We start from the raw sequence: 13,196 nt of genomic DNA, 5'->3' as shown, positions 1-13,196 counted from the left end.
CGCTATACAAATAAACTTGACTTGACTTGACTTAAAGGGATACTTCACCGTTTTTTCATATTAAACTATGTTATTCCCTTAACTAAGACGAGTTGATACATACCTCTATCGTCTCAGTGCGTGCACTAAATCCCTCTGTCTTGCGGCGAAACTTTGTTAGCCCAGTTCATTTAATATGGGCCAAGCAGAGAAGATACCAAACACCTCCACGTTTTCCCTATTTAAATACAGTTACTCGCGAAGTGTAACTCGACCTAGGACGGTGACACAAAACAAAACGTTGCGCTTTTCTAAGCGTGTAAAATGGATAACTATTTTGTATGGCGGAATACCATAGCAAGTGCTTGTAAGCACTTCGACTTGGCGTAGTAATATCTTCACTCGTGAAAAATCCTCTCACCGGCCCCCGCTCCCTCTAGTGAAGATATTACTGCGCCAAGTCGAAGTGCTTACAAGCACTTGCTATGGTATTCCGCCATACAAAATAGTTATCCATTTTACACGCTTAGAAAAGCGCAACGTTTTGTTTTGTGTCACCGTCCTAGGTCGAGTTACACTTCGCGAGTAACTGTATTTAAATAGGGAAAACGTGGAGGTGTTTGGTATCTTCTCTGCTTGGCCCATATTAAATGAACTGGGCTAACAAAGTTTCGCCGCAAGACAGAGGGATTTAGTGCACGCACTGAGACGATAGAGGTATGTATCAACTCGTCTTAGTTAAGGGAATAACATAGTTTAATATGAAAAAACGGTGAAGTATCCCTTTAATGAGCATGATTCCTTTAAAAAAAAAAAAAAGTCATTTGGCTTCCGGCTTCCTGTTTCATTCTGAAATTCATCGCATTACTTTTGGTAAAATTGTATAGTAAGCACTGTTTCATCTTGTCTCTTCTTGTTGCTCCCTGTCCCTTACCTCACTCAATGTCTCACTATGGAGGCCATAGTTGTGATCTGATAGATGCACCAGATAACATGATTCATTGAATGTAGAACTGTGAACTTTTCACATGTGTCACCCCAACGTTTTAACAGACCTCTTTTTTGGGAGCCCAAGGAAAACTAATTGACATTCAAGGACACTCATGTTCATGATTCTATGGTTCAGAAGGCCATTTAACAGGGCTTTCGACATCAGGATGGGGAGAGAGGGTGAGAGAACGAGAGCTGCCATCTCCTTTGGCAAAAAGACAAGTTGATATTTAAAATGAATCCTGCACTGTTCCATTACCCTGACATGGAGAGTAATACACGGGCCAGACTCAGCAGGAGATGATTAAGAAGCAGGATGAATGCAGTGAAGGTTTGAGAAATAATGTAGCAGGGTAACAAAACAAATAAAGCAAATGTGTCAAACAAGCCACATTTATCCATTTCTTCAGGTACACAAGAGTACACATCTTTGGTGCTAGCAGAGACTGCCGTCTTTTGCGGCATCCAAAGAACAAACAACCACCAACACCGCCAGAAATGCAGCAGATGGAGAAAGGAGTTACTCTATAGGATGTGTTGTGTTTAAACTATGGCTGTCAATTGAATTAGGTCAATTAACTGTATTTAATGAATTTAACTTGAATTAATGCATTATCATTTAGGAGATTTCCTCAGCTTAAATTGATATATGCAATCAACTTGAAAATGACTAATTAAACGGCGTATAATGCAATTAATTCAATTAACATTATTAATAAATTGACAGCCCCGGTTTAAACTTTGAAGGATATTGCTTGATGTCATGCTTTGTGGTAGATTAACTTTCTCTCAAGATTCAATTCCCAGCCCACAGAATGAGCCACCAACACTTTCCAATTGAGGTCTAGGTTTCCTTTTTTTCAGATTCTCAGTCCACAGGGACTGCCTTTCCCAATGGACTGCCCCTGCAGTGCTTTTTATAATGTTCTTCCTCTCTGTCCTCAGTTTAATGTTCAAGGGAGTAGCTAATCCTAATTTGAGTCTATTTTGTGTCATCCGATCATAATCTGATTGGAATACAAGCCTTGTCAAGAGCCATAGGGGAGAACTAAACCTTGCCAGAGGAAAAGGTAAAAACATAATATGGTTCTGAAAACTTCATTATTTTTGTCAGTGGCGAGGCTGAAATGAACAAGCATTCAACCTCATCTGTTCTCTGTGCAGTTGCTAGCTCAACTGGTGCTAACAATGTCAAGGTTAAGGGTTCAAATCCCAGGTAGAACATATATGTCGAATGTAAAGTAACTTTACTTACTTTTTTTTTTTTTTTTTAAACATGAAACCTTATTGACAAGCCATTTGTTTCCGTAGTGTGTTTGTATTTTAAAAATATATATATTTAGTGAAACAGGATATCCAATGCCACTAAAAAATGGGACTTGATTTTATCCATCAGGATTGATTTGATGGTTTAAAGTGGGCATTTCATAGCTGAATGGAGTTTGCAGTGGGATGTGGAGGACTACTCTCCTCCTGAAACACTCACTTTGGAGGAGGCTTTTGAGGACTGGAATGTGGAGGCGTGGAGGTCAAGTTTACTCTACAGAGCATCTCTGTTTATCCCAGTGGAAAAACTGCTGTTTCCAATCCATCATTTGCTTTCATTATAAATAGGAAGCATCAACTAAAACATTAACTTAAAACTATGTATGCTTAACAGTTTGACTATTGGTTAGCATTATTTCAAGTCTAAGCCAAAAAGCCTAACCCTAATCATGGATGAATACTTCATTATATTAAAAATAATAATAATAAAAACAGGAAAGTATTAAATAAAGCATGTTTTAAGTGTATTGTGGCTGCATGTACAGTCGTGGCTATTTTAAAACTATATTAAAGGTAGTTTGATGTGCATGACTGGAATTTCAGAATATTCCTAATGTGGTTGGACTTGTGCCATATGGACAAAGCCCCTCTTTGCCCTGGAGTCCTTAAGATAATGCATTTTGTTAATAATATTAAATTAGATTAATCTTGATAGAGCATGCAGTTATCAGCTGGTGTTTTCTCATAGTTATTCTGGCATACATTAAGTGTTTGCTCACATTAACATATCTGTGGTTTGAAAATGCATTATTCATGTCAACATACTTAATTTAACACTGTTTAGCTCTTAGATTTAAAATGGTCATTTCTTTGTTTAGCATTATAGGATGATCTTCAGTTCCACACATTATGCCAAGTAGGGAATTCTCTGGTTTTCAGATGTAGTTTCTGTAGGAGAACTTCACATGCTCCTCTCATAGATGGCTGGAGTTCTTCCAACATTTAGTTCAACTTAAAGGGTTAGTTCACCCAAAAATTAAAATTATGTTGTCATTTATGTCGTTCCAAACCTGTAAGACTTTTGTCTTGGAAAAACAAATTAATATATTTCAATGAAATCTGAGCGATTTCTGTCCCTCCATTGACAGTCCGCACAACTTCAACATTACACTTCAAAAGGTTCATAAAGAGATTGTAAAACTAATCCATATGAATTGAGCAGTGTAGTCCAAATTTTCTGAAGAGACAGGATTACATAGGGTGACCATATTCCAGGTCATGTCCGGCCGGGATTTCGAGATCGCCCAAAATATCCGCGATTCGGCTTTTGCTTTCTCTTCGCCATTCATTTTGTTTACATGTACACCTTTTGATTCAGTAGTACTGAATTAATTCCGATTGGTTAATCTGAATGTAGTGTTTACATGAACGCTTAACAAGTGATCGGTTGATGTGCGTGTAAGCATTGCTAAGAAAATTCCTGTGTTTTCGTCTCGATCGGGATCCGTGTGAATCAGAATGCATGACCTGCAAAGCTAGCACGTATGTGTCAGTGTCAAATAACGTAATAAATGTAAACATAATGAATGGTGACTGTAGAAAGCAAAAGCCGAATCCCAGGCATTTTGGGCGATCTCGAAATCCTGGCCAGATATGTCCTGGTTAAACAGGACGTATGGTCACCCTAGATTACATTACATGTAAACCGATTGTATTTAGGCTTTTATTCACATATAAACATTCCACAAACACATCAGATATGGTAAAGTTAAGCTTGCTTGCTTGATGTGAAACAACCAATGAGGTTCATTCTAGTGTTACGCAGCACGTTTGAGCTTCTGCAAGAACCAATGAGGTTCATTCTCGTGTTACGCAGCACGTTTGAGCTTCTGCAAGAACCAATGAGGTTCATTCTCGTGTTACGCAGCACGTTTGAGCTTCAGCAGGAACCAATGAGGTTCATTCTCGTGTTACGCAGCACGTTTGAGTTTCTGCAAGAACCAATGAGGTTCATTCTCGTGTTACGCAGCACGTTTGAGTTTCTGCAAGAACCAATGAGGTTCATTCTCGTGTTACGCAGCACGTTTGAGTTTCTGCAAGAACCAATGAGGTTCATTCTCGTGTTACGCAGCACGTTTGAGCTTCTGCAAGAATTAATGAGGTTCATTCTCGTGTTACGCAGCACGTTTGAGTTTCAGCAAGAACCAATGAGGTTCATTCTCGTGTTACGCAGCACGTTTGAGTTTCTGCAAGAACCAATGAGGTTCATTCTCGTGTTACGCAGCACGTTTGAGTTTCTGCAAGAACCAATGAGGTTCATTCTCGTGTTACGCAGCACGTTTGAGTTTCTGCAAGAACCAATGAGGTTCATTCTCGTGTTACGCAGCACGTTTGAGCTTCTGCAAGAATTAATGAGGTTCATTCTCGTGTTACGCAGCACGTTTGAGCTTCTGCAAGAACCAATGAGGTTCATTCTCGTGTTACGCAGCACGTTTGAGCTTCTGCAAGAACCAATGAGGTTCATTCTCGTGTTACGCAGCACGTTTGAGTTTCTGCAAGAACCAATGAGGTTCATTCTCGTGTTACGCAGCACGTTTGAGTTTCTGCAAGAACCAATGAGGTTCATTCTCGTGTTACGCAGCACGTTTGAGTTTCTGCAAGAACCAATGAGGTTCATTCTCGTGTTACGCAGCACGTTTGAGCTTCTGCAAGAATTAATGAGGTTCATTCTCGTGTTACGCAGCACGTTTGAGCTTCTGCAAGAACCAATGAGGTTCATTCTCGTGTTACGCAGCACGTTTGAGCTTCTGCAAGAACCAATGAGGTTCATTCTCGTGTTACGCAGCACGTTTGAGTTTCTGCAAGAACCAATGAGGTTCATTCTCGTGTTACGCAGCACGTTTGAGTTTCTGCAAGAACCAATGAGGTTCATTCTCGTGTTACGCAGCACGTTTGAGGTTCTCGTGCATCAAGCAAGTATGGTTGAGCTTCTGTTTGATGATCAATATTTATAAGTGAATAAAAGCCTAAATTAAATCTGTTCATCACACAAAGCAATCGAGTCCCTTCAGAAAATTACCATTCTATTCATATGGATTAGTTTTATAATCTCTTTATGAACTTGCATGAACTGTCAATAAAGGAACAGAAATTTCAGGTTTCCATTCAAATATCTTCATTTGAGTTTCGAAGATGAATGAAAGTCTTACTGTTTTTGGAACGACATGATGGTGAGTAATTAATACATTTTTCTTCTTCTTTTTTTTCAATTTAATATCAGGTTTAGCTCAAGCTGATCATGCCTTGGCAATTCAAATTGGTTTGAAGCAGGTTTTTATTTATAATTGACAATATAAATTATCCAAATGATTAAAGAATGTAATATAAAGAATGACATTCTGACCTTATCAGAATTTCCATATGTAACCCCTTCGGTTCATCTCGCTCCACTTTGAGCAGGATTCAAACTGGCATTTCCGGCATTGGAGATGAGCACGCTAACAAAAGCTGCGGTCTTTAGTGTCAGTTGCTAGTGCGCCTCTTGAGGCCAGGGGAGTGAGGTTTACTCACACAGCTCTAATGAGCTGGCCTCTGTTACACATACTTGGAATAATTTGTGGAACTAAATTTCGAATGTTAGAGTGTTGAGTGAGGCATCAATGCATCTGGGGACAAGCAGAACGAAGTTCTGTTTAGTGAGTGATCTATATTGATGACCAAAGTCTGAGTAGCGTAACGTGCTCCAGGACGTGCTCCTATTTATACCTTATACAGTAAAGAATCAGCAGTGTTCACAGATGGAGGCGCTCTCTAATGCATATCCTTAATTGATAACATGGCCACTGATTCAAATGATGATTGAGGTAATTGTGGATTTCAGTGTAAAGCACAAGGAAATTTACCATTATGAAGCCTAGCAACTGCTGAGTGCAGCCCAGAATGCAAATTACAAAGACAAGGTCTACCATGTTCTACTGGACTGCCAGGAAGAGACCAATTACAACACTGTAAAAAGCTTCCTTTGCACTTGACTCAGACCTATCATAAAGCATTTCTAAGCTTTTAATAGGGTCTGCCTACAATTATTATTATTATGCTTGCTTGCAGCTTTAAAATAACAGTGAAACTATATGGATAATTTTTTTTTTTTAAATTGGGTTACAATGTATATGAATATATAATAAAACATGTCACCTTTCTGCCTTCAGATCAGTTTAAATGGTCCTGCAGTGTGACGATGCTTGTTCATAAAAAATTTAATTCAAATAAAACAAATTTAAAAACCTAGTGATAGCAAAAAGGAGACCTTTTTCAACAATGTTGATAAACTAAATGTTGCAAATGCCACATCTACTGCGCACTCGTTACTGTGGGCAACACGTACAGTTCTCAGTAAAGAAAAAAAAAAGTATTTGTTTTCTGTTGATCAATGTTCATTAAAAAAAGGCTATATCAAAAACAAGAAAAAGAGATGCTTATGTTATTCATAAGATTTCGCATGATAAAGCTCGCTCTGTACAAAGTCTCATATGTAAAGGTCCAGAAGCATTCACGCTTTTACATTTTAGCTCCATAATTCACTATAAATTACAAGGCGTTTGCGTTAATGCTTGTGTCTAGTGATGAATGACCATGAGGTGGAAAAGAACATGACTGAAATCGGGAATGGAGAAATTGATTGACCATCAAAATGCAGGCAAAACACACGCACAAATCCATAATCAATAAACGCGTCCAAAAACACACAATTATCTAATTTGCACAAGATGATTCAAGTTCAAGGATTTGCATGCGCCTCGAAAATGAAAGACTGTTTGTCATTACGCACTTAAATGCTAGAGCACGGTCATTTAGCAAACCAACAGAAATGTTTCTTTGCTTTATGTTCTTACCCATGGCACTCGTTCTGCTCCAGTTGCGCGTTTATAAGGCGATTCACTCCAGAAATCTCTCTGCGCTTTTTGGTGAAGCTGAAGTGCAACTAAATGAAAGCGTCAGTTTATTGAGCGCAGTTGCGCGCGAGTCAAATTGACAATCATAACTACCAAAAACCGAGTTAATACCTCAGGTTATTGATTCCCACGAACATAAAATTGCAGAAAATCACGAACGTGATGGTTAAAGCGAAAAAACAAAACGAAGGGAAGTTTCATCAGGCGACAAAAGGCATCACGATCCATACTGTAGATGTGAAGGGTTGCGGGATGCTGGAATCTTCCGAATGCGCGCAGCTTCAGCACCAGCGAGTCCGAGGGACGTGTTGCATCCACCGGTTGTTGCGCTGCGAGCGATTCAGGAGCGTCGCGGGTGGACAGCAGCGATCACACGTCACACGTCTGGGGGTGGCTGTGGTTTACTGGTTCAGTGATTGAAGATCTGTGCTGCTTGCTGATAGGCTGCATGTTCTCAGCTCAACTCAAACAAGTGTTGATTCATCAATCTCTACTCTTTGCTTGCAGGCACTAAAGGATCTGTACATGTACGGTTTCATGTGTCAGTCTTATCCCATGTTGTGTTATAACCGGGTGAAATATAATTTGTTTAAATAAATATTAATTTGAATTTTATCACAACAATTGTATTTTAACAGAGGGGTTCATTTCACTTGATGCCACAACTTAGATTTGAGTAGATGTTGATTTTGAACATGCCACTGGCACGCATGAAAAATCTGGCAATTTATTAATACATATTCTAAATTTTTCTTAATTTTCCTCTTTCTCTCTTTAAACACTCTTTCTTGAGAATATTTCAGTTGATATGATAGTTATATATTTTTCCTGTGGACATAATATCACTTTCCATCCTGTTTAGTCTTCTGTAAAATCCAGTTCAACAGCACATATATCTACGGAAGCCCACTTTTGCCACATAGCCTAGGTAAAATAAAAATAAAAATCATGTTGTTGTAAATCTTATTGAAAGTCGAAATGATGACTGAATCATAATTTTGACATGAAAATTGAAATTGACTTAAAAATTATAATTATGACAAGGTAGAAATGTACATACGAAGTCGAAATCATGGCTTAAAAAGTCAATGTTTTATTTTGAATCTCATAATTATAGTTTAGCATGTCATAACTATGACTAAGTATATCATTTCATCTGTTTCATGTTATTTATTTTAAGTCATAATTTCTACTTTTCATCTAAAAAATATAACTTTTTTGTATGTCATAATTCTGAATGTTCATCTCATAAATATGACTTAGTATATCAAAAGTTGACTTTTAATGCAATAATTATGATTTACCAAGGCACGATTACCCCCCGTGCAGTGTGCTTCCATATATATCAGTATTAGCAATGGATCAGATTTTTTATCTGTGTTGTTTTGTGGTTTTAATTGTTTGTTTTTTCCCCTTTATTTTCATTCTCTTACTCTAAAACACATTTAGCAGATACATGCAGTAGATTTATCACTTGAGTCAAAAGCAACTAAAGTCTGAACTAAATAAAATGCAATATTTATAATTGTTTTATAATGTCCTCCTGCCACCAACTAGCAAACCGTGATTTGACCAGGCTGTGACAAACTGATTATTTGAAAAGAGGGACAAGGTCTTAGATGATTCCTGACTCCTTGTTTCAGTAAGATAGAGAGAGATCATTACAGGAAAGAAAACTGAGTTTGTCAAACCATTTCATGAGTTAAAAGCCTGATCCTTCAACTGCAGTGAAAACTCGATGTTTAAAATATCAAAGTTTTGATGGTAAGAAAGACATTGATTGACATGTAAATGAGGTCTCATTGATGCCATCTGTAAAGCAGGCAGAAGGACACTATTCAGGTTTTATATTAAGAGATGATATTCACAAAATGAGCTATATCTGCATCAGATCTTTCTATGTATCAGCTATATATTTGCATCAGGTCTATGATATTTTATTGAAGCTGAAGAAGACTTTGGAATGGTTGCATGGACAGCTTTTATGATACCTTCATGGTGCTTTTGCCATTTTAAAGCTTGATGGAGTTCATCCCTATTCACGTTTTATGGAAAAGAGTCATCTCTTTTTGTTTTCCACCAAACAAAAAAGAAAGTATTGCGGGTTTGGAACGTGGGTGAGTAAATGATGACAGATCTCACCTCCAACAAAATCAGTCTGTGCACAATAAGCCCTTATATCTCATTGATTCCATGGAGGGCACTATAAATATCAGAAGTTTTATATGACCGTATGATTTTAAAGTTTGCCCTGCAGATGTTTAGGAAAGAAACCCCCATTCATCGATGCAAAAGTGAGATAGTTTTGTAACGATTTGGTGTGCCTTGAAGGCTGTTTTGACTATTTAATGCTTCATTGAAATCACCCTTTGAATAAATTAAAGTTGTTGGCAGACAGTAGGCGATGCTCTCATGATCTCCAATTAAAGTCAAATGTAATTATGTTGTAATTCTCTCATCATCAGCCAAAGTCAGGAGTTGCTGTTGACTCACCAGCTAAACACAGATTAGCAGCTCCATCGGTTTGGACCGGGATCAGCTCCGATACAGAGCAATATGTGTTTAAAATGACTTTTAAAGGTCATATTAGCATGACTCATATGATTACGATCTGTGATGTCTTTGTCCTGGCCCAACATGCGTGTTGTATATTTAATCAAGAACACTTATTCTCAACCCCCTGTGCTTCTTCATTAAACATTGAATTACCTCTGTGCAGTCGCAGAGATAATAATAGATGTATATGATCAAATGATGGTTGAGTAACCTGCACATTTACAGTATTATCTGAGCTGTTAGATTTAAATGCTTGCTTGATTTCTAATTGACCATGAGAGGAGTTCTGTAAAGTTCAGTTAGAGAAAATTACATTACGTGGTCATTATCATTTGTGCATTATTTGTTCATTTTCCACTCAGTTTCTTGCATATGCTGAAAACACAGATGTGTGTTTGGAAGTGCTTGGAACTTCAAGTGCTTGGAAGGGCTCTCGTCCAATCAGATGCGTTCACATAACAATGCTCTGTCGATGTGGACAACATTTCGAATTTAAAATTAAAATGTTTATACCGGCCACAGCACACACCATTTTGAATTGGAATGCCAGGAAAGGGCATTTACAAACTTATTAATGAATAATATATTATTTAATAAATGTAATTAAATTAACACACACACACACACACACACACACGCGCGCACGCACGCACAAGAAAGGTAGAGTTCACCATTTTTTTCCCCCATTTATATATAAATGTGTGTTTATGCATGTCATATATACAGTGTATATATATTTATTAATTTAACTAATTTAACTTTGATGGTTATATAGTAAGTTATATCTGAAAACAATGTGGATATTTGGCAATATCCAAATTTAAATATCCATACTTAAAGTCTGTTCAATGTAATTTGAAGAAATAATTGTCTAAACATCTAATCAGACAAAGTGTGGCCAATTTAAATTTTATTTTTATTAAGGGAGCATCCTAAATCCGTGTTTTTTTTGGGGGGGGGGGGGGGGGGGGTCATTGACAGGTACAGAACTGGCAATGTTGATGTGAAGGTATTCTGTGTTTTTTTTAATGTTTTTTTTATGGTTTTATTTTATTTCTTGTTACTATGGTTGCGTTGTAGAATCATGTTTCTGCATGCTGTTACTCAGGAAATACTCAGTCATATATATATATATATGAAGAGTTCAGATGCAAAAGCCTCTACTGTAAGTGCCATCTGAAATTTTCTTCTAGAATGATCATTTTTATAAAGCTTGTATATTTAGGTAAAGTGATTTCACTTAAATGACAATTAATAGGTATAAAATGATAGGATAAAAATGATAATTCTAGAAGAAAATTTCAGATGGCACTTACAGTAGAGGCTTTTGCATCTGAACTCTTCATATATATATATATATATATATGTATATGTATATGTGTAAAATATATATGTGAACAATGAATATATAAAAATGTAAAACTGCAGGGCTGATTTTCGGCTTTAGTCTGTAATTTTTTGTTTATTTTTTTGTCCTAACCTTACATTAAAGGCACGTATATGTGTGAATCACAAAATTAACAGTACATAATGTCTTGGTATACTGAATCCCCAAAGAATCATTTTTTTAAATGTCAGGTTGTGTGAAAAATTCATCTCATATCAACAGCTGAAGTACACAGCAGTCTGTGTGTGTAGCTCAATGAGCTCCCGGAGGACTCTTTGGAGGGGAAAGTTAAAGAACATCTAAAATAAGTTTATTTTCCTACTACTGAGTCACTGAAAACATTTAAAGGTTTTTTTTTTAGGATTTATCTGGTTGTTTATCATGAAGCATGACATTTTGAAGCAGTATCAATTACTTCTCAGTGAAGTTTTGTAAAGAGTCCAGCACCGATTTAACAGCTAAGCTACTTTTCATGCCATTTTTCATCTTTATGGCCACTCTTTTTTGAGCATGAAGAAAAGGCAGAGATGAGCTCTACCTTTAACACGTTAAGCTGATATTGTAATCTGAAAGAATGCACTCTGACAGCTGTGCAGACCATAAGCCATCACTTTTATCCTGACGCTTCTGATCACATTAGCGCTGGAAAATTCCAGACCAAATCTAAAAAGACGACTTGCCCTAGCTTATGCAAGACTTTGCTTTGACCTCTGGGTAATTACTTAAATGAGCTATGTGCCAGTAAAACCACTAAAAAACTGTTCGCTTGCATAATTACTGATGTCAATGCATGATTTATTCGGGTTTTATGGTTATACGTTTTTTTTCTTGACAATGACTGACATTGAGAATTGATTCTAAAAGCATTTAGTTCTTATTACCTGTGGCGACAGACTCATGGACTTTATTCATGCACCTTTGGTATTTGCTGGAGTGTTAACACAATTTACTGTTTATTTCCCCCGTTCAATAAACCTCTTAAACATTTTTCAGTGTGTCTCTATAGAGTGAGCATGAATTAATAATCTGTGGCCCCTTAAAAATCTCTTTCATTCAGGAATAAGGTATCCTTGGAGAAAGATGTGACATTTATACATACTTTATTCTGCTTTATCAAGCGTCTTCATGTTATACTCTAAGGTTTTGTGTGTGGTTTGTGTTTGTGTTGTGTGGTGTTTGTGTATTGACCTTTTAATGTCAAAAACAGTATTGTAAACGCCACCTCAGCTCCATAAGATTACTGAGGCTGACAGAATGCATAGCATTTAAAATGTATGATGTTATACAACCATAATGAAACCTCGAACCGTTAAATAGGAGAGGTCAGGGCCAGTTGTAACACAACATTTCTGTAACACAAAAGTTCTCTTACGCCTGAGAAGTGCATTTTTGGATGTTCAATAGCCTATCCATTTCTATCTGTTGCTGGTTATGCCTTTTTTTTTTTTTTGACTTTTAATTTGATAGGACAATTGAGTAAAGACATGAAGTTATAGGAAAGGAGGGAGCGGACAGGATCAGAAAAAGACCTAGAGTTGGGAATCAAATTTAGTTTGGCTCAAGTGCTACTGTGTGATAATTATTAAAGTAATGAACATGTATTTTAGTATTTGCTTGAAGATTGGCTCATCAGCTCTACAAATCAAGCATAGCGTTAGTTCTGGCACGTTAGTCAAGCTCGCATCAGCTGACTCTCAGCTGATCCACATCTACCTATAGGAATACGACACCTATCACCGTATACCAACACATTCTCACCCCCAAATCGTCACTTTTTCGTCACTTTCAACCATGCTTCAATATCCGACGCACAAAGCACCCTTTAGCGTCCATATGTGACGCTTCAGTTATGGGTAGGTTTAGGCGTCATGTAACTGACGCTTTCGAAAGTTCGTCAATATCCGACGCACAAAGCACCCTTTAGCATCCATATGTGACGCTTCGGTTATGGGTAGGTTTAGGTATGTGGTAGGTTTATGCGTCTCATATGGACGCTAAAGGGTGCTTTGTGCGTCGGATATTGAAGCATGGTTGAAAGTGACGCTAATTACCCTCCTCCATCCCCA

The 13,196-nt window shown here is 37.4% G+C and overlaps 1 protein-coding gene across 1 annotated transcript in view; it reads right to left on the bottom strand.

Annotated features, from left to right (window-relative positions):
- The window catches only part of lrrtm4l2 (leucine rich repeat transmembrane neuronal 4 like 2), a 32,775-nt gene extending 25,199 nt beyond the window's left edge, over nt 1-7,576 (bottom strand). The window contains exon 1 of the mRNA XM_082187866.1: nt 7,128-7,576. Within this exon, the coding sequence (XP_082043992.1) occupies nt 7,128-7,131 (4 nt within the window). The 5' untranslated portion in view covers nt 7,132-7,576. The remainder of the gene's footprint in view (nt 1-7,127) is intronic.
- Between the last annotated feature and the right edge of the window lie 5,620 nt (nt 7,577-13,196).

The sequence above is a fragment of the Leuciscus leuciscus genome (assembly GCF_965113295.1).
Source record: "Leuciscus leuciscus genome assembly, chromosome: 13".
Taxonomy (NCBI): domain Eukaryota; kingdom Metazoa; phylum Chordata; class Actinopteri; order Cypriniformes; family Leuciscidae; genus Leuciscus; species Leuciscus leuciscus.
This window is presented reverse-complemented; position numbering and strand designations above follow the sequence as displayed.